At 43.8% G+C, this 27,531-nt stretch overlaps 1 protein-coding gene across 3 annotated transcripts; it reads right to left on the reverse strand.

Moving 5' to 3' along the window:
• Positions 1-3,059: 3,059 nt before the first annotated feature.
• LOC136547348 (kinesin-like protein KIN-12E) lies at positions 3,060-14,606 on the reverse strand. 3 transcript variants are annotated; one of them, XM_066539304.1, is made up of 33 exons: positions 14,029-14,606; positions 13,428-13,583; positions 13,258-13,341; positions 13,053-13,172; positions 12,869-12,982; positions 12,699-12,791; positions 12,427-12,587; positions 12,288-12,362; positions 11,771-11,858; positions 11,647-11,705; positions 11,477-11,540; positions 11,323-11,388; positions 11,094-11,237; positions 10,909-11,013; positions 10,557-10,753; positions 10,355-10,424; positions 10,219-10,275; positions 9,934-10,013; positions 9,715-9,772; positions 9,587-9,643; positions 8,430-9,497; positions 6,274-7,470; positions 6,085-6,192; positions 5,670-5,824; positions 5,495-5,579; positions 5,329-5,403; positions 5,020-5,256; positions 4,420-4,518; positions 4,256-4,330; positions 4,109-4,167; positions 3,895-4,006; positions 3,690-3,785; positions 3,060-3,613 (listed from the first exon to the last, which is right to left on the reverse strand). In XM_066539304.1, exons 1-33 carry the CDS (start codon positions 14,437-14,439, stop codon positions 3,473-3,475), a joined length of 5,766 nt encoding a protein of 1,921 aa, XP_066395401.1. In that variant the 5' UTR covers positions 14,440-14,606; the 3' UTR covers positions 3,060-3,472. The 3 variants fall into 3 exon arrangements, with proteins under 3 accessions (XP_066395401.1, XP_066395402.1, XP_066395400.1); XM_066539305.1 differs by having other exon boundaries at positions 3,895-3,982; positions 5,495-5,582; XM_066539303.1 differs by having other exon boundaries at positions 5,495-5,582.
• Positions 14,607-27,531: the final 12,925 nt, after the last annotated feature.

Below are 27,531 nucleotides of genomic sequence, written 5' to 3' on the forward strand. Positions count from 1 at the left end.
GGTTTAGGTGGGTGGACAACCTTGTCGGTGAAGGAGGAGTTCCAGGGCTGGCTAGCTAACTTCTAGATGACCTAGAACTACTCCTTATCAGTGCAAAGGAGCCACCGACGTTCATAGTGGCTGAACGCGACGCTAATTGATGCGGGCGATGTTGGAGGAGATGAGGGTGATCGAGGACAATGGGACATGGGAGCTGGTGGATCCATTGGTGGGCTGAAGGCCAATCAGGTTCAAGTGGGTCTACAAGGTGAAGTGGGATGAGCACGGCGCCATTGTCAAGTACAAGACTCGGCTCATCGCCCGTGGCTTCATGCAGTGTGAGGGCATCGACTTCGAGGAAGTCTTTGCTCTGGTGGCGGGAATGGAGTCTGTTCACTTGCTATTGACCATGGCAGCAGTGAAGGATTGGCACGTCCACCACCTCGATGTCAAGTCTGTGTTCCTCAACGATGAGCTCACGGAGATGGTCTTCATCAAGCAAGCTCTGGGCTTTGCCATCAAGGGCGCTGAGCATAAGATGCTTAAGCTGCGCAAGGCGCTCTACAAGCTACGGCATGCCCCTCGAGCATGGAACACCCAGCTCGACGCCACCTTGGGCGAGCTTGGGTTCACTCGCTACACCACAGAGCGCGCGTTGTACATGCGGCGACAGGGGAAGGAGGAGCTCATCATCGGCATTTATGTGGATGACTTGATCGTCATCGGAGCACGGGTGGAGGATATTGATGGCTTCAAGCATGAGATGGCTACTTGTTTCAAAATGAGCGATCTCGGCACACTCTCCTACTACCTTGGCATTGAGGTGAGGCAGGGGAAGGAGCACATGTCCCTGGGCCAGTGCGCCTATGCGAAGAAGCTGCTAGAGGAGCGGCTGAAGCTATCCAAGCACAGCATGGCGGCGAAGGTGGACGCGACACGCTACCGTAGCATCGTCAGCGGGCTGCACTACCTCATGCATACTCGGCCGAACATCGCGTTCGTGGTCGGGTATGTTAGTCGGTTCATGGAGGAACCACGTGAGGATCACTAGATGGCGATGAAAAGGTTGTTGTGCTACGTCAAGGGGATGCTTAATCAAGTGATCATCTTCCGCAAGAGTTGTGGCAAGGGTGGGCTGTGGCTCACGATCTTCAGTGAGGCACCCCCGAAGGCAAAGGAAGGTGAGCCGAAGCTCACTGTTTTCAGCGACACAGACATAGCAGGCGACATCGATGGGCGATGGAGCACCTCTGGTGTGCTTGTCTTCCTTGGAGCAACCCACATCGCCTGGCAATCGTTGAAGCAGAAGATTGTGGCGCTGTCGACATGTGAGGCGGAGTACGTCGCAGCGGCCATGGCGGCATGCTAGGCTATCTGGTTACGCTGGCTGCTGGGTGAGCTGACCAGCAAGAAAGCTCACCTGCCAGCTCTGATGGTTGACAATCAGCCTGCCATCGCCCTCGCCAAGAATCCTGTCCTCCATGATCGGAGCAAGCACATCGACATCAAGTTCCACTTCCTTTGGGACTACATCGATGGAGGGCAAATCATCATCAAGTTTGTCGAGACCAGTAGACAGCTCGCTGACATCCTCACCAAGTCACTCGGGCGCCTACGGTTCATGGAGCTGAGGAAGATGATTGACATGGATGAGGTCAAGGCTTTGGGTTAGCATCAGGATTAGGGGAACAATTGTAAGACATAATCTGCCACTGACCTCTCACTCTTTGTTTGTTGCACAACAGATTTGGAAATAGGTCATTCTCTGCTGTCCTAGTTGCAGTAGTAGTAGGGCAATAGGCCACCACTGGTATATTAGTTGGTAGCTAATACATTAGCCATGTTTTGGTAGTGGGTTGATGTAGGAATTGTACTGCTTGTACTAGGAGTAGTTGGGGCTATACTCAGCCATGCTCATGTGTACCTTATAGTTGGTACATGAGTTGTATATACTCTACCTCTATGCAATGAAAACATGTAGTTCAGTTGCCACAAACCAAAATAGCAGAGCTCTGGCCAACGCTGGTGCTTGTGCTGTGTGTGTGCCTATGCTCACCCCTTCTTCTACCTCTAGCCATAGTGAGTGTGTGTGTGCTGGTAAGCTTACTGCACCACCCCATGGAGGCTGGGGCTTCAGTGGGAGGGGCAAGAGGGAGGTGGACGGAGGAGCGTGGGGGTCGAGGCGGCTAGGCGGGGTAGTCCAAAATTTGAATGAGTCTGGAGTGCGTGTGAATTCAAATTCCGCGGCCGTTGGGATGACCGATCCACCGATGGCGGCGCCGAGGTCCGAGTCCTAGGGGAAGGGGTAGTAGACGAGCGGTGGTGCGGTGGCCGACGGAGTGGACACAGTGGAGTGCCTGAGTGAGGTCGAGGAGCTTGGGCCGGGTCACGGGGCGGATCTCGTGGGCCTGTCAATTACTTAGCGGCGCCTCTGGCCCTCTCGAAATCACAAGGGATCGATTACCGAACATGTAGACGTGCACATCTCATTTCTAGGAGTCAAATTTAAAAGTTTGACTAAAATATAGAAAATAGTATCAATATTCGTATCTACAAATACATTTCATGTTTAATGTAATAGTATACTTCCTTCATCTCAAATTATAAGTCATTCCAAGAATCTTGGAGAGTTCAAGTATCTCAAGTTTGACCAAAATTGTAGAAAGAATTACATATATTTATGACATCAAATAGATATGCTATGAAAATATAATTAATGAAGAACCCAATGATACTTAGTTGGTATCATAAACGTTATTATCTTTTCATATAAATTTAGTCAAACTTTAGATGTTTTGACTCTTCAAAATTCTTGGAATAACTTATAATTTAGAATGGAGGAAGTACATCATAGATATTAGTATAGTTTTTATATATTTGATTAATTTTAAAAAGTTTGACTCCTCGTAAAGCGAGATATACGTTTATTTTAAAACAGAGGGAGTAGCTTCCTCTCATTTGTTTAACTAAAAAATAAAAATAATGAAAACAATGGACCATTTTTTTAGAGAAAAAAAATTGGAGCATGTAAATATCTGCGCCTCATTACAGCGAGGCCAACGTATTGGGAGCTCGAAGAATGTGTCCTGAACCATGATGATCCATCCATTTGAAAAGCTATGACTCGGCACTTAACCCTAACCCTCGGTTACGGTTTACAACTGTACAACTAGAAACAAATCTCAGCTGTTTGGGGAAATCTCACTTGCGAAAAGCCGGAACCTACAACGTAGGTCTCGTGGAAGAACATACAACGGCCCAAATGGCAACTCTACGCAAGCAACGCGTACATTGCACTATCAGATTTACAGGCGCGCAGTCGCGCAGATCTTACAGACGTGGAAGGTTTCTTCTGGACATTGCCATTTGGGCCTTACAGTTTCCGAACAATCTGTACAGATCCGGCCAGAGAAGCCGCGCCGCTGCCAATCTACTACAAACACAAGCGGTGTCTGACGGCTGACGCACCAGCATTCCAGCAAGCAACGATGCTTCACCGATGCCGGCCATGGTGCGTCCTCGAGCTTCCGGCCGCATGCCGGCGAGAATGTTCATGCCTCGCATGGGAGAGGAGCATGTCGGACTGAGCTAGCCGCCTGCTGAACTCACTGCTGCCGCGATGGTGGTTATCCCCCTGTAGAAATGTTCTGGTCATCAGAAGCCCACAATTAACTGCTGAACGTGTAGCATTTACAGTGAAGGTACTTCACCATTCTTGGATTTATATCTTGTTGGTTTGATCTGGCTAGAAGTTCAATTGTCTCGTCCATCTCCATGGTCTTCTGTTGAAGGTTGTCTTTCTCCAACTACAAAAACACATATGCACAAGTTTAGCATGATCGAAGTCAGGTAGTAAGTTGAATAGTGCAATATGTTTTTGAGGGAAGTTCTCGGGCGCATAAGTATTTTCTGAACCTGTAACATTTCAATCTGCGCTTCCAGCATCTGCTCCCGTTGCTCAAGCTGTTCAACGAGCAGTTGGGCCTCTAATAGGTCCGTCTTTCTTTGGTCCATGTCATCAAGCAAGCTTGAAGTTGAAAGAAATAAAATCCCAACATGTTCACTTGACTCAGTAATTTCAACTATAAGCAGAATGATCAGATGAACAATTCAGGATTAGAAGTTTCACCTGTCCCTTTCCAGAATGAGAAGACCAAGTTGTTCTTTCAACGCTTCAAGTTCTGTGTCCTACAGTGGCAAAACAGACGAAAAAATGAGGAACACCATCTGATAGTATGATTCAACTTAGTAAAACACAGATTTGTTGGTGGCATACCTTCGCCTTTGATTGTTCAATTTGTTGCTGGGATGCTATCAGCAACTTTTGCACCTCTTCTTGGTCAACCAAATTCTAGATATGTGAACAACAAATCTCACTAAGTGAACAGTATAACAATAACACCTAATATTTAACAGCTTGGAGAAACTTCTGCTACTTACAGCATAGTTTGTCATGTCTAGTTTGACACCAAGTAGTTCTCTTATAATATCATGTGTCATGGTATCCACAGCAGCTAGTCTTGATGTTAGCAAGCATATCTATGGTCAAGGAGAAAAAAAAAAGCATAAACTTTACAGGAAGTAGCTGAATATTGGACAATAAATAGTCCAAATTATAGTTAAACATGGAGCATAATCATTTGTATCTTATTTCCCAGAGAAATGATAAGCTGTCAAAATTTCTTCAACGAAATAACTTATCCCAGTGCAGTACACAATTGTAAACATTCACGTCATTAGCCCTTTCTTTTTAAGTAAATAGATGGCACCTGATATATCATAGTATAAGAAGCTATGGTTTCTACTATGAATAATAGTTCTTGTATTGAATAATAGCCTAAGAAGGAAAACCAACTAGGTAGCATGGCATTTGGATTCGGACCAGATGGTGAACCTCATTGCAATCTGAGGACATATGCAACAGCAACATTATGATAGCGAGACAATATATCCTGATTAACAATATATCATGATTGACCAGTGCTAAATATTTCAATCCAGACTACTAAAAAAACCAAAGGTCAAAGAAACACATGTTACCTCTTTCTGTTTGCAACTAACCAAACCTTCCAGTTCTTCAATTCGTTGGCGTGCCACCGAGATTTCTTGATCCTTCTCAGAGTTCATTTGTTGAATAATGCTAGATATGCACCGGAAAGGGGAGCTGGATCCTCTTGCTCGCCCTGAAGGCTTTTCAGTTTTGGCATGGACAGTCTCAGAACTAGATTCATGCGGACCAAACTTCTGTCTAGAAACCATGTGCTCCATTTCATGGTACTGCACAACAAGAATTAGTAGCACATAGACAGTAACAAATAGACACAAAACAATGTAGGTAGTGTTCCATACCTTCTCCTGAAACAACAAAGACTGTGCTTCTGAATGCAGGACCAACTCAGCAATATGCTCTTTGTATTGCCCAATCTATATGAATGTGTATTGCCGGTTTAGATGATTATTTAAGAGAAGAAAGAACTCAAAATCTCAAATAGTTGTGTATAAGTTTGACATGAACCTCATCATCTTTACGCTTTGCTTCCAATTTGAGACCTTCAATCTTCTTTCTGACATCTTTATGTGCAAGAATCTCAGCTTGCAATCTCCTTCATTGAAGATGCCATCAGTTGAAACAAGCTCATAGACACCTTATGGGTGCCTCATGGCAACAAGCAATTCAATTGAATTCTTACTTTTCTAGATGACATTTCCCTTGACACGATTCCTCAGCGGCGTCACATTTTGATGCTTTTTCTACAGCAAGCATGTCATCAAAAGCTTGAAAGTGTGCTTCAGATAGTTTATGTACTTGTTGATGGCTCCTTACTTCCTCTTTAAGGTTGCATACCTTCAGCAAAAATAAGAATATGTGATAGATAATACTGTGTAACAAAGTAGAGTCTGACTCTCCATGTTCACACACCAATCCTTGCATAGTTACATCTGAAAAGGTTAAATCTAATGGCAAATGGAAATTTGTGGTACTTTTGTGCTACATGTATTATAATCACTATTACAAAATTTTTATAGCAGCCATGTATCTCATTATGGCAAGTTGCCCGATAAGCAGAGAAAGCACAAAACGAAGAAGACCAATGAAGAGTGTACCTCTTCCTCAAGAACAGTCACTGTTCCTTCAAGTTCCTCGACAGATCGTTCAAGAATCTTAACCTCCTCCTCTTTTTCCTCAGCATACATTTTACTAATCTCTGCAGTCTACAGAAGCATAACAAGTGCCCACTTTCAATTAAATTCAGAGTTGTGGATGAAAAAAAAACTAATTACAAAAATACTTACTTGACGAGCTTCAATAGCAGCAGCTTCATTTTCCTCAGCTAAAGCCATTGCCATCTCAAGCTTGTCCCTTAACTTAAATATCTCTGCCTGGAGATTTTCTCTGTCACTACTCATTATTTTAATGCTATTATTTAATTCTTCAATATCTGACATCAACTGCCCCACTTCAGAACGATTTAGCAATAGTATTTGGCTCTCCAATCCCTCTATGACCTTAACTTTTTCTTCCAACAGCACTTTTGTTTCACTATTCTTCACAGTTTCATCTTCCAACATCACTCTCAGACCTTTGTTCTCCTTTAATAACGCTGATGATAAACTTTGAGAATGCTCTAACTCTGATCTTAAAATAATGAGTCTGGCACCATTTTCAGCCAGTTCTTCCTCAAGTACCTTTTGTTTTTTCAACATGGTTTCTATTGTAGAAGCTTTCATATCTAGTTCTCTTTGAACATTGCTAAGGGCAGTAGATATTTCATCAGCTTTATCTTTCATATCTTTTGCGTTTGAGGTAGACTCTTGCAGTAGTTTAAGATCAAAAGACAATCCTTCTACAACATTGCTCTTCCTGTCAAATTCTCTTCTGAGTGATGCATATTCTGCACTATAATCAGATTGAGAAGGTTTGCTGCTACCCCACTGGCATGAATGTGAATCTACCTGTTGGCAAGCAGACCCACAAGCATTTGCATTTAGGTGATGGAACTGCTCTGTAGATCTGCCTTTTTCTTCTATAAGTGATACCATGTTCGCTATATATGACCTTGAATCAATTATACATCCTTTCAAGTCTTGGCCAAAAGTAATAATCTCTGAGCAAAGAGCAAAGAGTTCTACCATGGAAAAACTTTGAATTTGCTGAAACGACTCCCTTATTATAGTAGCAAGCTTTGTCATCTCTGAAACGCACTCATTTATCTGTTGATGCAATTTGTCATATTTCTGGGATAAACAAGAGCTTGATGCTTCAAGTTCTTTCGAGTCACCGATCAGAGAACTTTTCTCAGACAACAACAATTCCACAGCTTGCCTGCAATTATCTCTCTCAAGTTTTAATTCTTCATTGGCCTTCAACAAAGCTGAAAGCATAAGTTCAGCCTCTTCCATGGTTTCTTGAGCTGCCTCAAAATTTGAAAATAAGGTCAGAACCTTATTTGATTTGTCTTCGACAAGATGCATCACACTATCAAGCTTTGACTGCAAGGTTTGGCACAATAAAATTCCACATTATCAATCAGATTTTCATAATCCAGAAAGAAACTAACAACTGGGGTGCATGAGAAAGGCGTTTCTGTGCATAAAGAATTTCAATCAAAACAAAATTACTGTTATATATTTTTCTGTTTTCAGTTGGTATGAAAGATAAAGCATTTTATACATATTTAGAAACATGGTTATACAGATTGTTATGTGCAGAGCTGTAAATAATGTAAACATTCTTATGCCAGAGGTCAATGTGGCATACTTCCTAGCCTGTACTTGATCTTTAGATAATTGTCTGAAAACTACTGTTCAATTCAATTTTTCTGTGTTGGTTTAGTATGGTAGAGTCTCTGTTTATACCTAAATCATTTAAGGCATTGACAAAATCTCAAATACACCTCATTGACCATTACCTTTTCAGTTACCCCGTCCATCAATGTAAGAACTAATTTGGAAAGTCAAACTTTGTTGTTGTTTTTTTACTAACAGTCAATGTAACTCTATGAAGGTGTTAATTTTGTAGCAATTGACAATATACTATAAGGCCCCGTTTGGATCCTTGGAATTGAATTCATTTTAATAATCATAATTTAGACACATTAACTAAGCTAATATGGTTGTATATGGATTATATTTGTATATTATTGTTGGCTATACGAGAGATACTTATGTGTTGCATTTCTACCGTAGGAGAGCGAGTTGAAGAGCGTGTTATAAGTTGCAAAGTAGAAACATAGCATGGTGATCTATAGAAATCAATTTCCATCTCTCACCCTATGAATTTGAGATAGACTTATATGTGGACTTTGGTGGAATGTCAAATTCCAAGCCAGATTATGTTGCATTTCAGCTATGATAGATTATGTTGTCTATAGGCAAATAATATCTCACACTACTCACGTAGGATGCACACATCGAAACAAGTTATGTGGCTGTTGCTTAGCTTGGAGTACCTGGTAATCTGGATTAGCTTGACTAGCTGCTGGTTGATTTTCATCACGAGGCAATTCCTCAGTCATGTCAACTGAACTATCAGACAACACTAGGTCATCACGAGAATGGCCTTTTGCTCTTTCTGCAAAGACACAATTTTCTGCTTTCAAATTGTTCTTTAGTTCTTGTATTATACAATCCTTTTGGTGCAATAAACCTACTAGCTGTAGTTCTTCCTGAGAGCTTTCTTCATTATCCAACTGCTGAGCTTCAGTTATAGCAAGAGTTGCACCTCTTAAAATATGCAGCTTTTCCTTCACTTCCCTGCCAATTTTCTGCGCAGTTTGTAGTTCATTTTGAAGTTTGAATATCATCTTTTCTTTCTCAATGCTAATTTTCATAGCCTTCTCCACATGTTCACTTACAGAACTGTTACTGTGAGGAAATGAGCTAATCATATTATCAATGTTCTGATATGCATCATCCAGTGATCTACATCCATCTGTTAAGAAGCTTGTTAGATCAAAAATTGCAGCCTCCCATTCTTCAGATAAAGAAGCAATTTCTACATCTTTTGCAACAATAATCTCTGAAAGCTTATTACTTTCTTCAGCCATAATAAACAGCTTCTCTTTGAGCTCTTGATTTGTTCTTTCAAGGTTTTCCAATTCATCCTGTGATAGATGTTTACTTGAGTTCACTATTTCAATCTCTTGGCACAATAAAATCTCATCAAGCAAATGTATACCCCTCACTGGAGCTTTTTCATGGACATGACAAGTGTCATCCTTCTCTAGAAAATTCAGCTCAGTCAGAATAGTGCTTTTGTCAAGTACATCATGTGAAGACCCCATAGCTAAGTTGAAGCACTCAGACAATACACCATCATACTCTGACGCTGTTGTAGCATCCCTAAAGTCGTGTGTTTCTGGATCATGCAAATGAGGAGACTCCGGATCTTCACTGTCAATTTCATAACGTAATTCAAGTTGTAATGATTCTGAAATATTAGTTGTGATCCCTGCTTGCATGAACTGCTTGTTAACATCATCCGATGACAAGTATGAAAAATTCTGCTTGGCTTGATCCTGTTATGAAGTCAAAATAACAGATAAATGTAAGCTATGTTTAGACCAAGGGTTATGGGTTATACATAATGAAAGAGTAAAAGTCCAACATTTTGCATTGCGTTGATGCTTGTGGCCACAACATTCTCCTTTTCCTCAGGAGCAACCTGAAAATAGGATGAATGAATATGAGCGTCAAGCATTGAGTTATTGGAGGCTGTGAAAACGTCATACGTACTTGATTTGTGCAGGGCTTCTGGTATTGTATCAGTTCACAGCGAAGCTTATTTACTTCACTGCAATCAACATGAATGGTAAATTTATTATTAGATTGTTTAAGGGCCCAGAAATAAGTAGATGTAAGGTGTGTAACAGTTAACATCAGCAGTAGATTGTGATAATCAGGAACTATATATGAATATACATTGAGATATAAGGCAGTTGTAAAAATACTTACCGAGCTAACAGAACATTGTTTTCTAAGCATGCATCCAGTTCCTTCCTGCAATTGTCAAGCTCCTTGATGAGCTCATCACCCTAAAAGCAATGCATCCCACAATTAGAAAATAAACTCAGTTTATATGTTGAAGCAAATTAGCTTAACTTGAAAATTATCCCACTTCCCCTTATGGGTTATAATATGGTATTTCTCGATAAAATTTAGGCTAAGCTTTTGGCTTCCTTGGAAACAGGGGCCACATCAATGCGAATAAGTAATGAACTAAAACTAATGAGAACACACCTGAGCTTCTACATTTTTAGGAGCTGCTGCGTATTTCTGTTCAAGGATATGAAGGAACTACAGATAGAAAATTATCAGAACAGCATGCAAGATTAAAAAAATTCAGCAGAAAGAAGCTCAGGAAGGCTGAACATACATGATTCCGCAAAAGAGATATCTCTGTCAATAACATCTCTCTTTCCCCTTGCTTGTAGAAGTTCTGAAGCCTGTATGTTAGTAAAGTAGAATAAGCTAAACTCACTTTTTTCAAACGCACAAAAGATCCCAAGTCACTATGTAAGTTTTCTGTTTGCAACCAAAATCATTAGGAATTCAAAATTTTAATATTGCAATATTACGTTGTAAGTTCCTCAATCAATCTCTTGTTTTCCAACGCGAAGTGAGTCAATTGAGGATTTTCATTGATTTGTTCTTGCAACAACTGAATCTCCTGGGACAATGCAGCATTTTCACCAATCGAGTGTAATCTTTGTTTTTCACCACGAAGTTCGAGCCTCTTCCTCAAGCGCTGTGCGTCAGACTCCATCAGGTTGACCTGTCAAAACAGATAGTATCAGTATTGAACCCATAAACAACTCATTCTTATAAGAAGATAATTGTATTTTATGTTGCATATTTGAGGATATAAGCACATATTGATTATTAGCTCTTCTTTAAGAAATTGAGACATCTGTGAGAAAATAGTATTACCAAACGGTTCAAGTGCTGTATTTCTGCTTCCAGCTTCCCAATCTTGGTCTCTGCTGATTTCTCTCTCCTAAGGCTCCCAGCCAAGACATGTTCTAGATGGCTAACCTGTTATTAATGTATGAGTACTTTACGTTGTAATATATGGTTATTATTATTTACCAAAATGGAAAATCATGCCCTGTGACCTTTTGCTTTAGGATATTCAGATCACAGTCTAGTTGATCATCTACTCCACATGAAGTTTTGAATTCATTGGCAAAGTCTGAATTAAGCAACAAGCTAGGTGATCCAGGACAATCTTTTTGCTTCTTCAAGCATGTCAGTTGATCCTGTTAGAGTGAAGTCACGCATCATACAAAGAATCACCTCCAATTCAATAAGGGAGTTCTGAAAGGGAAAGAAAGCAACCCTTACCTTTAGTTCCTCTATCTGCCTTTGTAAAGCCATAACATCTCCTGAAGCGTCTTCATTTACTTTTGCCTAACAGAAGTAAATGGATCCCCAATTAAGTCAACAAGGAAACATTCCCATATCTTAAAAAAATCGATATACTTGAAAAAATAAGTACATTATTTTGAATCAGCTTTGCACGTTGGGCAAACTTCAAGGTACTCAATGTCTCACTGGAAGAACTGCAATAGAGGTAATTCATAGATGACTGAGTCAAGCACATTGTTAAGTATCTGGAAAAAACGTTGAATAGCAGTTAGCGAATATGAAGATACAGAAGATGGATACCGAATAGATGGGCTGACATTGGAAACAATTGTTGTTTTAGAGTTCCCTCCTAGCGAATCCTGCCAAGATATGATAATGAGCCAGAGAAAACAATGGACACATGTGCTTTTATTTGTGTTTTAACCTGAAGGAGAAATGTAAGCCTTGAATCTCTATAAGGAACATGACGGCTTCTCCCATTTGCAACATCCACTAGAGTCATAATAACAAGCCTGAAAGAGGATATAAATGGATTATAATTTGATGACTTGTGTGTGGTGCTTCTTAAACTACAACTTCTCATGCTAGCAAAATATCGATCTTGATATCCAAATATGAATATATTTGTTACAATCTAAAAATTCAAAACAACAATATTATGCATCAGTATTATTTACCTGGTCATGAAATAGGGCAGGTTTCATAAAATTGAAAAAAAAAAATACAATTGTGAAACTTAACATGAAAGGGACTAGCATTTCTTATGCCATTATAAATGCCACAAGTGTTAACATATAAGCATGAAGTTAGCCGTGCTAGATATAAAATGCTTGCAGCTGGATAGGCATGGGACATGCAGTTATTTACTTTTGTTTCTGAGTTCAAATAGTATGATCCACACCAAAATACATAGAGAATACTGTCGGAGAACAAAAGATTACCCAAGGGTTGACAGCGATCTATTAATGTTTGCAGCTTCTTTCAAACGTTCTCCTTCGGCACCTGAGCTTTTCTGCCTAGTTTGAACACAGTCAATATTTGTGAAGCAAGAGAACTTCATTACTTTATTTTGTAACTCACCTCTCAGAACCAGCAAGATCAACTAAATTCAACCTCCCAAATCGGAGGTGTGTCATCGAATCACTTTCCCAACGACTCTCAATTACACAAGTAAAAACACTATGTGAGCGGCTGCTCTCGCTGTTCATATTTGTGGCAGCCATTTTCCTATTTGCAACCCCCTAGAAGAATATTTCAGGAATTTCATTGGATTAAGTTATCACTTAACAGTTACCAGAACCTTCAATATTCAGATTCAATCAAAAGGAACGATGGAGAAAACATTCTATCACCTGTAGCAATAGCAACATAACATCTTCAACAGATGACACATAACATTCAATTAGATTTTCAACATATACACCTTTCTTTATATCTTCACGGATCTACAGAGAAAAATAAATCTGAGATTTAACATTCAGTTTGAAAAAGATGAAGCAAATCCTACTCATAGTTAGCTCACCTGAAGATTGGTTGACGAGGGTTCAAGTAGATCAGTTATTTGTTCATTGTAAATCTCTAGAAAAGAGCATTTGCAGATATATTTAAGATTTTCTTCTCTCCGGCGCTCTTCTTCCTTCACATTCATTACATTTTAGTCTATTCATCAGCAATAATTCACTAAAGTAGACATACAAACATTGTACCTCATTTATCCGTCGAAAAAGATATTTGAAAATGCGAGGTGTCAAGCCAGCATCCTTACTAAGCTCATTGCCCAACTTTGTAAGTTCTCCCATCATTGTGTAAGTTTTCCCACTTCCCGTCTATAAAAGTATAGTTATTGACTTACATACAGTTCAGGTAAATTCTTCTGCGGACACAGAATAGCCCAAACTCAGTTTGTCTTACCTGACCATAGGCAAACAGACAACCATTGTATCCTGACATGCAGTTCTCCACCATTGGCAGACCCACAACTCTGAATAGCTTTTCCTAATTGTTTTATAGACAAAAGGTTGCTTAGGCTAAAGGAAGACTGATCCAGAAAGGAACAAAAAGAGTGCTAGCACACTAGAGACCTGTGATATTGTTTCGCATGCAACATGGTCAAACGTGAACATGGTTTCCGGATGTCCTGTCCAGCTCAATGTCTTTGAGCTATCCTGCAGCAAGCATCTTTTCTGACCATGAGTAGCATTCTCGGCATCACTAATTGGTCTTATCCGTATCAGAACCTGTAGAAACCACATCAAAAGTCCAACACATTCGCCATATTAGCTTTAGAAGCCCGAGGGTGTGCAAACACATATCGAATTTGGACACATGTAAAAGAAGTCACAATTGGCATGATGCAGAATCACTAACAAATGGAATGCTAGAACTCAACGGGCATGACAAGCCATCAAAATGCATCAACCTTACATGATGGTTAGACATTACATTGATTATTCTTCATTTTATTTTCTACAAAGATGGTGACACCATTATTAGTAGAATTACATGATGCGCACAGTTAAGCCAGCATAATACCAGGATTACTTGATCGTCATCAAGACCATTATTTTTCAAGGAGGACGGTTGCCAATCTAATTGATACAGGATGATTATTATATAGTTTATTTACTGCTTCTACTGAACAATTTCAACGACTTCACGGGTTCGAGCTGCGAACATCCAAACCTGCACATTGCGATCCTTCCAGAACGCGGGGTCCTCGTCGAGCTCGAAGTGCGGCACCTCCAGGGGCACCTCCGCGGCCGCGACATCCCTCAGATCGAACACCCTCTTCGCCGCCCCAACCGATGAGGTCCGGTCCCTGGCCCCCGACCCCGCCGCGGAGGCCCTGGGCGTGCCGGCCAGCGACTTGGGCGTCGCCGGCGCGGAACGAGGGTTCCGCCCGGGATCCGCGATGGCCGCGAGCGGCGACCTCGGGGGCAGCGAGAAATGCGGAGCGGGGGCGAGGGCGAACGAGGAAGAGGACGCGGCGGCAAGGTCTTCGTTCTCATTAGACTCCGCCGCCGCCGCGGACGCGTGGCGGGCTCGCGAGCTGGAGGCGCGCCGGCCGCCGGTGCCGGCGCCTGGTGTGGCCATGGCGCGGTGGCGGGCGGAGCAGTGAGTGAGTGAGGTGGCGAGAGCGTGAGTGGGAGCGGGGTGGGCAGAGCCGCAGAGGCGACCAGAAACGGGCGTTGGGGACTTGGGATTCTCTCCGCTCCGATTCAAATTTGAACTGCGAGTGCGTGATAGGAGCTGGATCTGACGGAGACTTTCGGCTCAGCCGCCGGCCGTTGTTCCAGTCGAAGTGGTTAATTGGTTATCGAGAAAGCGCCATTGGCTTAGGTTCGTTCATTAATGTTTGGTGTTCATTTTGGTTGTTTGACGATGAAGATCGGTACTCCCTCCATCCACATTTGCATAGGTATGATTTTGATTTTTTTTAAAAACTATCTGTATAGATTTTAACATTTTTTAAAGGCAGGGGCCGGTCCTGAGTTTATTTGGATAAAAGTTTAAGCCTTTTTATATAAACATGATAATATTACTAGTACTACTCATTGCTAGTATATACACATATATGAAATGTTACTGATAAGCGGTTAACTAAATGCAAAAATAATATTCATATGAAGTAATTTGTATATACATATTAAATTACCTCAAATCTCTAACATTCCTCGATGCGAAGTCATCCATGATGGTGTCGATATCAATCTCATCCAACAATCGCTTCTCAATGCATAATATTGCCAATTCATTTAACCTCTCTTGTGATATTGTAGATCTCAAATAGTTCTTCAACGATTTTAAATTTGAGGAGCTTTTTTCAGTTGATGCCATAGTCACTGACATAGTAAATAAGATGCGATAAGCAATAATGGAAGTACTAAGATAACAATCACCTTATGTAACAAACTCAAAAATCTCCAAAACTGTCATTTGTCTATCTGGCAAAGCGGATTACATAATCCTTAGCTCATAAATTAGATCATTTAAATTAATATCAGATGAGCTATTTAGAGAAACAATTATTAATTGCAGTTCTATAAAATAGGGAATTGGACATATAAGATATCACAGATCAGGTACCAACCTGATGGTGATAGAATTGGACGAGACAAGAGATCACGTCTTCGGGCTGTGGTGCACAGCTGCACGGAGGTGCCGGCGAGCGGCGACTCGCTGGGTAGGCCCCTGTCGTCGCTGGGACGCTCAACGCTGGCTCGCGGAGAAAGGAAGCGTAGAAATCACGGAAGTCCAACTTCGAACTCAAAGAAGAGGAAAGGAAGCCGCAGCGTCGCGACTCACGCAGTGAATGCGTGATCACCGGTGTTTGTCGTATGTTTGGGCTTGTGCTGAGTATTAGTACTGCGTGTATACCTGGGGATGGGGCCCATTGGCTCAGTGGACTTGGGACGGTTGTCCCTCCCGCCCTGTCCCAGGGCCGGGCCTGTATAAAGGAAACTGTTTAATCAAATTACAGAAAAATTATTTGTGTACTTTAAAAAAATGTTAATTTCAAAGTACCCTCTCCATCCATGAAAGAGTATAATTATCGGTTTTTCGAAAAGTCAAACGATTTGAACTTTCACTAAAGTTATATAAAAATACTAACATTTATGATAAAAAATAGTATTGTTAATTAACTGTACATATATTTTTATAATAAACCTAGTTAGATATATAAATAATATTTTTTTCCAAAAAATACATAAATATTAATAATATTTACTATAACTTAGTCAAAGTTAGGTTAGTTTGACTGGTACACATCGCCTTACTCACCTCCTCACTATTGCTCTATGCATTTGATGCCTCGTGCCGCCCCTCTCCTTCCCTTATGGGGCCATGACTGGCACGGTCAACACGCCTTCTTTTCCGCAACCAAGCTCGCCGCTCATTGTATTGCATCTTTCTTCCTTGCCTCACAATAGTCACGTTGCGACCGAGGTGACTAACCTCTCTGCTTCGCTATTGGGCCTCTCGCGTCGATGTCGAGGATGACATAGATGTTGCAGGAGATGAATGAGAGGTTGGACTACTTTAGTTTATGTGCATGTGTACGAGTTAGTTTGCCTCCTCCTTCCCTCTCCTGGTCATAGCTCTACGCCCCTTGCACACCTCACTATCACCTAGCTTGGCCAGTGTGACGCTCTAATCGTTGTGCCACACTTGTGCGTCTCCTGGTGATGCTTCGTAATGGAAAATGAGGAGAGGATGAAGAAGAGGCTAGGGGCATGTTTGGTTGGTTCCTTCAACTCGCCGCACCGTAGATGTGGATCACCAAAACTATGGCGGTGAAAATGAGCCCCAGACTTTTGGTGTGCATCTACACAGCGAGTGACGCTGCAGTTTTGGCATAGCGAAGATGAGGCAGCAACCAAATGGTACTGTGGCATGTCGTACTTTTGGTAGGGCAGGCTGTGGCCGCAACCAAATAGAGCCCTGAACCAAGCCCAGAGAGTAACGGTGTAACACCCTCGGTGTTACATTGTACCGTTTTTGCTAAAACTCCGCATGAGCATCACACTTATATGTAAATGTATGTAACATAAAGTATAAATCAATGTACGACACTTGAAACATTCATCTGAAACAAGAAACAAATGTTACACTTCATGTCGCTTAATATCGTTTAGTACGCTAAGCGAATTTTTATCGAACAAAAACGCTATAGAACGTTTATGCGAACGTTGATAAAGTTTGTAGTACGAACTTCGTAGGAGACGATGAAATGTGTATGGTCGAGGACGAGGTTCGCTAGCTAATATATCAAGAAGCTCAGAAATAGGGATTCGACGCCGAAACCATTCGAAGTTTAAGTCATGTCGCGTAAGTTTGAAAATTGGTTGACGAAGCCATGTTCGACAATTTTTGTAGAGCGATCGGATTAAGAAGTGGCGAGATGTTTTGGCACGGTTGGCTAGCCCTAGGTACCCTTTTGAGTGTAGAACAACTGGTTTGGCGTTTGGAACATCGAGTTTGAGTTTTGGGCTGCTTTAAAAAGCGTGCAGGTCACATATCTATGAACGGTGCTAGCGCTGGCCGCGGTCACCCTACTCGGCTCTCGTGTTGCCGCGCCAGCGCTCGTCATCGCCGCGTCTGCTGCCCTACGAGCACACCACATGCGGGCCGCTGCATCGGTCGTCCTCGCCACTGGCACCGCCCTATGGACCACGCCGCACTGCTGCCTTGGCACGCCGCGCAAGCTCTCGCTCGCACCCTGCCACGCGGTCCCGTATCGCCGCGCTGCGCTGCACCGCCGTCACGCCCGCGCGCATCGCCTACGCGCATGGCCGTGCTGCTGGCCCGGGTCCCTGCTGCTGCGCCCTGTCACGCGCACTACACCGATGGGCTCGGCTACTCTGCCCACCGTCACGTCCGCTTACGCCTTTCTACTCGCCACCGCTCACCAAACTGGTGTCGCCGTTCGCCAGGCGTGCTCACGAGCACCACCTGCACGTCACTATTGCCGTTGATGCAGCACAGCTGCATGTGTGTGGGATGGCCACCTAATTTCGCTAGCACGCCTGTGTCCGCTACCATGTTTCGTCGCTACCTTCCTAGACCTGTCATCCTCTATGGCGATCAGTGCCGAGTCGCCGTCGGCGCGCATGCGGTGCAGTGTGGCAACGTCTTGTGCACGCCTCGCTGCTCCCCATCGCCCATGCGCATTTGTACCTTACATTGATGGCCACGACAGTGTCGAGCCAAGCCGTGCCTAACTCCCTTGTCTCCACTGTCGCCATGGCCGGCGGGGCCGTTTCCTTCGATTCGCCGTGATGGCAGCACCATAATCCAATTAGTCGCGTCCTTGGCTTCGCGGGGTAGCCAGCCATCCAACCGACCCCACCTCGCTGCTTGTGTCCCCGCACTTTGCCTCAATTTTGAAGTGCCGCTCCGCCGGGCCCTTAAGACGGGGTGGCATGCGCCATCGGCAAGCCGCGTAACCAAAGCATATCGTTACAATTCCTTGCGCTGATAGCCTCGTCTCCACCGGCTAAGCACCCCGTGCACCTCAGCCAAAGCACTACCGCAGTCCAGTCTTCCCTAACATGGCCATGCCATCGCCGTGTGCCGCCGCACCGCCAGTGCGCACATGGCCAGCTCGGCTCGGGTCGTCTCCGGCCAAACCGACTCCTCGACTATCTTCGTGGGTAGTCCCTTGAGCTCACTAGCTAACTCATTTGCTCCATTTTCGCTGTCGCTCACTGAAACACCCCATCATGGCTGTAGGTTACCCGCCAACGTGGTCCAACCTCGCTGCAGCGTCCTGGTTCATGTTTCCACCGCCCGACGCTTCGTGTTTGCTCCTAGGTAAGGGTTGGCTCTGTAGTTAGGACGAGGAAGGGCTGATGTGGCCGGCGCAGCCGCCGGTGCATGCGGCTGCCCATGGAGGTGTCGCTGATGTAAAGATAGAATATTCCAAGGGCGTAACCGTAAAACGGTAGACTAGCGAAACAATGCCTTAGCGCTCGTGGGGAATACAGAGTAGTCCGAGGGGGTTTCTGCTTATTGCCGGTGCGCGCGGGTCTTTCCCTCCACGAGTCGTCGTCTGGCTGGGCCATTTTGGGCCACGCCAAAGTGCATGGGCCGCGCGATTGAATTTCATTTTCCAATTTCCAGTAAAATAGGAAGTGTTTATTCAATAAAGTTTTTAGCTGAACTTGGATAAATTGTAGTAAATTGTGTAGTTGTCCAAAAATAGTGAAACCAATTTTGTTAGATTCACAAAATTATCATCTACTTGTTAGTATAGTTAGATTACAGTTAGCTATGACAATGGTTGGGTCATAAATTCAAACTAAGGAGCTTAGTATTATGTAGATTAATATTTGTAGAAATATTTGTGGAAAATTGGTGATAACTATAGGTATAAAAATTTTACAGTAGGCTCACTAGGTTGGTAGGTACTTGCTGTAAATTTTGTAGTCCTAGGGTAAGTTGATAAGTAGAGTAGCGATTAGCCTTGTTGTATCATATATAGCGTAAATCAGCAATGAGAGTAAGAATACCTGTAGTTGCTATAATAATGTGTGCCATGTTTCAAACTTATTATCAGTAACAATAGATAGCTTAGTACCATGGTCGGTAGCACTAGGTCAGTAGTTGGACAGAGGTACTTTTATTTTAAGAGTTGTTGTTGTTATATTACTAAGCATTACATCATCATTTCATGCATGTAGATCACAAGCTAGTAGAATGCGTGCCCATCGATGAACATGAGTACGACGAGGTGATTGAGGAGTACGAGGAGGAGATCCTTATGTAGGAGGGAGCCCCAGAGCCGTTTGGTGCTGACCTTACTGACCCGTCGCCTGCTCAAGGCAAGCCCCGGTGCATAACCCCTATTTTAATGACCACTGAATATATATATGTGATGTGCACTTAAGTTACAGGCATTTTATGAAAACTACATGCATAAATATATGTACCCATGAGTTCTACTAGTACAGGTTGAGTAGCTGCTATGCTCAGGATATCGGTAGCGTGAGTAACATGCCGTTACTCGTAAATAGGTGATAAAATATGATCACTCATGATAAAATGGTGGAAAAGAAAATGGTGACCAGGCAGGAATATGGTTTGGGTACTAGTGGGTGTAAAGGGTTATGTCCTGCGGCCAACAGGGCATAGCTCGGTTACACTTTTTCCCTGTCTGTGTCAATTAAGGACCAGTCGTTGCAATGGACGCTAGGCAAGTCACAGATCTATTGTCCCGAGCACATACTTGGGTATGGGCGCAGGGAAGACTTGTTGCTCTCTTGTCGTAGATCTGGCTCTTTTTGGACCGACTGATTGGAGGCGGAGATGGTGGAGGTCCTTGCACCACATTGAGTCTGGGACTCAGGAGTGGGGCCTTGGAGTCCAAGTTTGGACGAGGACCTGGACACCTAGGACAGGAGGGTGATGGGTTAGTCCTATTTGTGCCTAGGGTACAAGCGGGGAATTTGTTTTTGGGGCATCCAGCTGGACACATTGGTTCACAAATTGTCGCCGAGTCAGTACGACTTGTCTTAACTCTAGCATCGTAGTAAGAACTGAAAGTTGAAAGGAGAAGAAATGGAACTAATTGCTCAACTCTTGCTTGAAAGTAGAACAGGTGCTTATATAGACTGGCTAGATAATAACTTAATAGGACTGATAATAATAACATAAATAAGGACTCACTATTAGTATTGCTTTTTGCTAAAGAAAACCAGCAAACCATAAAGCTTATCATATTCCTTGGAGTTAGGAAATTATTCCCACTAGTCAGATAAGTCTTACGAGTACATTATGTACTCAGGGTTTATTTACCCCTGTTGTAGGTGATGCTTGAGAAGTACCTTTGTGTGGAGGATTCTTCTGGTGGGCACAGAAGGATCCTCGTCCCTTATCGCTAGATGTTATTTTTAAATTCCGCTGTTTATTATTCCGCACTCTGATATTTGGTGTTGTAATAATGTACTTTTTAAAAAACTCTGATGTATGAAATGGACCAGTATTGTAACTCATTCTCATTATTGGATCCTTAGAAAAAATGTGGATCTTTCGGGTTCTCCCTTGGGGTGTGCCTGATGGATATCGCCCGTTGTAGCTTGCTTTCGGGGTGCTTAGTGTCTAGTGGAAGGCGAGCACCTCCGTAAGCGTGTTATTTCGGATGATTCTGCCATAGTTGGTACCAGAGCCAATAATAGTTATGAGTTTCATTACTCTTTTTCAAAACTTAAAAATTTGACCAACAAAAATTTTGCGAAAAGTAGGATGCGATTACATTAGGTAAATGAGTATAAGCCCTAGCAATATGGTCTATCTAGGATAGCAGTACTAGTTTTATCTAATCAGTTTTCTATAGATACACTGACTTACGTTGCGTAAGAAATCACTTAGTATACCGAAAGTGAGTGTGCGATGTGCCAAAAATTTTACGAATGCCGCTATATTCTGGCTTGAGTGAACGTATAGGCCGAAGCATGCATCATGATAATAGCATCTTACTTAAACTGAAATCCCCCTTCACATATAATTGAGTTAGTAAATTGATAGGACTAACTAAAGGAATGCTTTAATAAATGTGTTGTCAATTCTCTAATCCCTTGCTTCTAATCGAGAAAGTTGTTCTAAATGGATGGTTCCTATCTCTTATAGATGAATCTAAGGTCCAGACGCAAGAGCACTAGTGCTGGGGTGGCTCACGGTCTTGGCAAGGGCCAAGGCGAGAGTGGTCGGGCCCATGAGCCCAACGGGGAGAGCCATGGGGCTCCACTTTTGGCTCCTCTACCTCCTTCGCCACTATCGCCTCTGATGACTCACGCTGAGATGATGGTGGAGCTATCGGCTGCTCGCCGAGAGTCAGCTCGTGCCATGGAGATAATGGCACAAGCTATCATGGGCTTCACCCGTGGAGACCACGGGGGAAATGGTGGGAACGGTGGTGGTTCCCACCGTCCTAAGGGATCCTCCTCGTACTAGGATTTCCTCAAGACCCACCTGCCCACCTTCACACCAACAGATGACCCCTGGATGCAGAGCACTGGCTTCATATCCTAGAGTAGAAGTTTCTATTGCTCGATGTGACCGATGAGCAGAAAGTGTGCTTTGCAGCGCAACAGCTATTGGGGTCCACAAGTGCATGGTGGGATACTTTTCATGCCATGCAGTAGCCAGATCATTCGTCAACCTAGTAGGAGTTCACCACAACATTCAGAGAGTTCTATATTCCTACCAATGTCATCAACCGGAAGTTGACTGAGTTCCTAGTGCTGCATCAGGGGAGTATTACAGTGATGGATTATGTTAATAAGTTCAATCACCTATCCCAGTATGCTGGCATTCATGTGGACACTAACGACAAGAAGAAGGATCGCTTCTTTCATGGCCTCTCTTCTATCCTTCAGGAGAAGCTGTACACGGTGAACTATTAGACCTTCAGGGCACTAATGAACGCCGCCATTGCCATAGAGGGCTTTCAGCGGGAGTCCCAGGTAGAGTGGAAGAGGAAATGAGTGGCTATAGGGTCTTCCAACCACCCTCACACTCAGAAGGTACAGGTTGTTCGGTGGGGGCCCTATCAATCATCAAGTGGGCCTTCGTTTCGGTAGCCCCAGCAGACTTCTCAGACTTCCTCCACATAGTACCATGCACCCCCATAGCAGGTGTAGCCCCAACAACCTCAGGGACCACAGGTCCCACCTCGTTAGGGATTTGGGAACAAGCCTAGTGCTTGCTTCAAGTGTGGCAAGGATGGCCACTATGCCCAGGCATGTCGCTAGAACTAGCCCGCTCAGTCTACTCAACCATCAGCGATCTCTAGGCTTGTTAGGAGGACCGTAATCAAGAAGAAAGTGCCCAACAGATCTGGCCAGGTGCATTTCACAGATGCTGAGCAGATTTTGCAGCAGGAGCCGATGATGGATGGTATGTTTACCATCGACTCCCATCCAGCTTATGTGTTGTTCGATTCTGGTGCATCACATTCCTTTATGAGCATGGGGTTTATAGAGCGACACAACTTACCACTTATGGCTATACCGTATGCCTATAAGATCCGTACTGCGGGTTCGCAAATATTCATCAATACCCGAATGGATACAATAAGCTTGGTATTAGCTACCCACACTTACCGCCTATAGTTCATGGTAATGCCTGGGCAAGGCATTAATGCTATTCTTGGAATGAACTGGTTGTGGGTGTATGGGGTAGTCTTGGATATGAAGAGAAGTGTGGAGTTATGACTTCCTTCTTTTGAGGATAGGATGTCTCTTATTGTACCCTTAGATCCAGTCTTACCTGTTGCTGCCCATGCTGAAGCCTCTCCTGATCTTACCTCCATTCTGGTATTATGTGAGTTTTTGGATATTTTCCCTGAAGATCTTCCTAGGTTGCCACCGGACAGAGAGGTAGAATTCTCCATTGAGCTAGAGCCTGGTACTACCCCTATCTCTAGATGCCCATATCGCATGGATCCAAGGAAACTAGCAGAAATGAAGAAGCAGCTGTAAGAGTTGATGGAAAAAGATTCCATCTGTCCTAGTTCTTCACTGTGGGGTTGTCTGGCTATTTTCGTGAAGAAGAAGGATGGTACTCTGCAGATGTGTGTGGATTACCACCCTCTTAATATGGTAACAGTTAAGAACAAGTATCCTTTGCCCTGCATAGATACTTTGTTCGACCAATTAGCTAGTGCCAAGGTATTCTCGAAGATTGATCTCCGATCAGGCTATCATCAAATCAAGATCAGGCCACATGATATACCAAAGACAACTTTCTCTACTAGGTATAGGCTATATGAGTACCTAGTGATATCTTTTGGTCTCACCAATGCTCCTGTCTTCTTCATGTACCTGATAAATTTAGTATTTATGCCGGAGCTAGACAAGTTTGTGGTAGTTTTCATTGATGATATCCTGATATATTCCAAGAATGATGAAGAGCATGCCCAACACCTTCAGATTGTACTGACTCGACTAAGGGAGCACAAGTTGTATGCTAAATTCAGCAAGTGCGAATTTTGGTTGGATCGAGTGTAGTTTTTGGGGCATGTGTTGACACCTGAAGGCGTTTCGGTAGATCCCAGCAAGGTGCAAGATGTATTGGATTGGAAGTCTTCCAAGTCTGTGCATTAGATTCATTAGTTCCTTGGTCTCGCTGGATACTATCGGTGTTTCATCCTAGATTTCTCTAAGATAGCCCAACCAATGACCAAGCTGCTTCAAAAAGAAGTCAAGTTTGATTGGAGCCCTACCTACGAGGAAGCTTTCCAAACTCTAAAGACATTTCTGACACTGCTCCTATGTTGGCCCAACCTGATATCGATAGGCCCTTTGATGTATACTGTGATGCCTCAAAAATGGGGCTAGGGTGTGTGCTTATGCAAGATGGGCGTGTGATAGCTTATGCTTCGCGCCAACAAAAAAAGCATGAGGTGAATTACCCCACCCATGACTTAGAGCTGGCTGCTGTGGTTCATGCTCTAAAAATTTGGAGGCACTATCTATTGGGCAACAATGTGCACATCTTTACCAATCACAAGAGCCTCAAGTATATTTTCACTCAGTCTGAGCTGAATATGAGACAACAAAGATGATTAGAATTGATTAAGGATTACAACTTGGAGGTCCATTATCACCCAGGAAAGGCTAATGTAGTGGCTGATGCTTTGAGCTGAAAGTCACACCAGTTTGAGGAAACATCTTTGTCTCTCAGCCATGCAGAGGTGTTGGCTCACATTGTATTGACCTCAGAATTGCTAGAGCAGATTATTCAGGAGCAAAAGGAAGACCCTGAAGAAATTCCCCACATCAGAAAATTGAAGGCCGAAGGGCGTGGACCTCACTTTAGTGTTGATGAGCATGGTGTAGTAAGATACAAGGATAGGCTGGTGGTTCCATTCACTGAGGAGCTAAGAAGAAAGATTTTGATTGAAGCTCACCATTCAAAGCTATCTATTCACCCTGGCAGTAACAAGATGTATCATGATCTGCGTCACTTGTACTAGTGGTTCAACATGAAGCAGGACATCACCCGACATGTCGCCGAGTGCGACATGTGTGGTAGAGTTAAGGCAGATCATCTGTGTACCCTAGGATATTTGCAGCCCTTGTCCATTCCTGTTTGGAAGTAGGAAGATATTTCCATGGATTTCATTGTGGGTTTACCCCGCACAACTAAGGGCTATAACTCTATCTAGGTCATTGTGGATCGCCCCACCAAGTCCGCTCATTTCCTCCTAGTGAATTCTAAATACTCTGCTAGACAGTATGCCGAGTTGTACCTGGACTGGATTGTGACTCTACACGGAGTTCCCCTCACTATCATCTCTGATAGGGGATCAGTTTTTGTCTCCCGTTTCTAGGAGCAACTCCAGGAGTGTCTTGGAACTAGTCTCCTCCGCAGCTCAGCCTATCACCCCTAGATTGATGGCCAAACCGAAAGAGTAAATCAAGTGCTCAAAGATATGTTGAGAGCTTGTGTCATTTCTTTCCTTGAGAAGTGGGATGCCTGCTTGAAGCTAGCAGAATTCTCTTACAATAATAGCTACTAAGAAAGCATCCGCATGGCACTCTTTGAAGCTCTATATGGAAGGAAGTGTAGGACATCACTCAACTAGGTTGAAGTGGGAGACCGTGGATACTTTGGGCCAGAATTCATCAAGGAGGCTCGTGAGCAAGTCGTTCTTATTTAGAGTCATTTGAAGGTAGCCCAGAGTCGGCATAAAGCCTATGTCAACAAGCGAAGAAGGCCTTTGGAGTTGGAAGTTGGGGATTATGTGTACCTCAAGGTGTCTCCTATGAGAGGAGTGCATCAGTTTGTTATCCATGGCAAGCTAGCTCCCCGATATGTGGGCCCTTACAAAATCTTGAAGCAGTGTAGCCCAGTTGCTTACCATCTACAACCTCCAGATATTCTATCTGTAGTACACAATGTGTTCCATGTATCACAACTAAAGAAATGTTTGTGGGTTCCTGATGAAGCTATGGAAATTGAAGGACTTCCTCTCCAGCCGGATTTGACTTATGTTGAGCACCTTGTAAAAATCTGGGATGAGAAAGAAAGAGTAACCAGGAACAGTGTGGTAAAATTTTACAAAGTGCAGTGGCAAAACCATTTCGAGGATGAAGCCACCAAGGAACAAGAGAGTTACCTATTGCTGCATTACCCCCATCTTCTCGCCGGTTCTGATAGTTAGTTGTTGCACCAAAATATATTTCCTATCGCTTTCTCACAATAGGCACATGAAATCTCGATTCGAGATTTTGTTTTAGGTGGGTAGATTTGTAACACCCTCGGTGTTACATTGTGCTGTTTTTGCTAAAACTCTGCATGAGCATCACACTTATATGTAAATGTGTGTAACATAAAGTATAAATCAATGTACGACACTTGAAACATTCATCTGAAACAAGAAACAAATGTTACACTTCATGTCGCTTAATATCGTTTAGTATGCTAAGCGAATTTTTATCGAACAAAAACGCTATAGAACGTTTATGCGAATGTTGATAAAGTTTGTAGTATGAACTTCGTAGGAGATGATGAAATGCATACGGTCGAGGACGAGGTTGGCTAGCTAATATATCAAGAAGCTTGGAAACAGGGATTCGACGCGAAATCGTTCGAAGTTTAAGTCATTTCGCGTAAGTTTGAAAATGGGTCGACGAAGCCATGTTCAGAAATTTTTGTAGAGCGATCGGGTTACGAAGTAGCGAGATGTTTTATCATGGTTGGCTAGCCCTAGGTACCCTTTTGAGTGTAGAATAACTGGTTTGGTGTTTGGAGCATCGGGTTTGAGTTTTGGGCCGCTTTAAAAAGCGTGCAGGTCACATATCTATGAACAGTGCCAGCGCTGGCCACAGTCACCCTACTCGGCTCTTGATATTGCCGCACCAGTGCTCATCGTTGCTGCATCTGCTGCCCTACGAGCGCACCACACGTGGGCCGCTACACCGGCCATCCTCGCCACTGGCACCGCCATACGGACCACGCCGCACTGCTGCCTTAGCACACCGTGCAAGCTCTCGCTTGCGCCCTACCACATGGTCCCGCATCACCGCGCTGCACTGCACCGCCATCACGCCCGCACGCACTGCCCACATGCATGGCCGTGCTGGTGGCCTGAGTCCCTGTTGCTATGCCCTAGCACGTGCTCACGCACACATTCGCACTACACCGGTGGGCCCGTCTGCTCTGTCCGCCGTCATGTCCGCTTGCGCCTTTCTACTCGCCGCCGCTCACCGAACTGGTGTTGCCATTCGCTAGGCGCGCTCACAAGCACCACCTACACATCACTATTGCCGTTGACGTAGCGCAGCTGCACGCGCATGGGACGGCCGCCTAATTTCGCCAGCACGCCCATGTCCGCTGCCATGTTTCGTCGCTACCTTCCCGAACCTGCCATCCTCTGCGGCGATCAGTGCTGAGTCGCCATCGGCACACGTGCGGTGTAGTGTGGTGATGTCTTGTGCACGCCTCGCTGCTCCCCATCGCCCATGCGTGTTTGTACCTTGCGTTGATGGCCATGACAGTGTCGAGCCAAGCCATGTCTAACTCCCCTGTCTCCACTGTCGCCATGGCCGACGGGGCCATTTCCTTCGATTCACCGTGATGGCAGCACCATAATCCAATTAGTTGCGTCCTTGGCTTCGCGGGATAGACAGCCATCCAACCAACCCCACCTCGATTCTTGTGTCCCCGCACTGTGCCTCA

The sequence above is a fragment of the Miscanthus floridulus genome, chromosome 3 (genome assembly GCF_019320115.1).
Source record: "Miscanthus floridulus cultivar M001 chromosome 3, ASM1932011v1, whole genome shotgun sequence".
NCBI classification, from domain to species: domain Eukaryota; kingdom Viridiplantae; phylum Streptophyta; class Magnoliopsida; order Poales; family Poaceae; genus Miscanthus; species Miscanthus floridulus.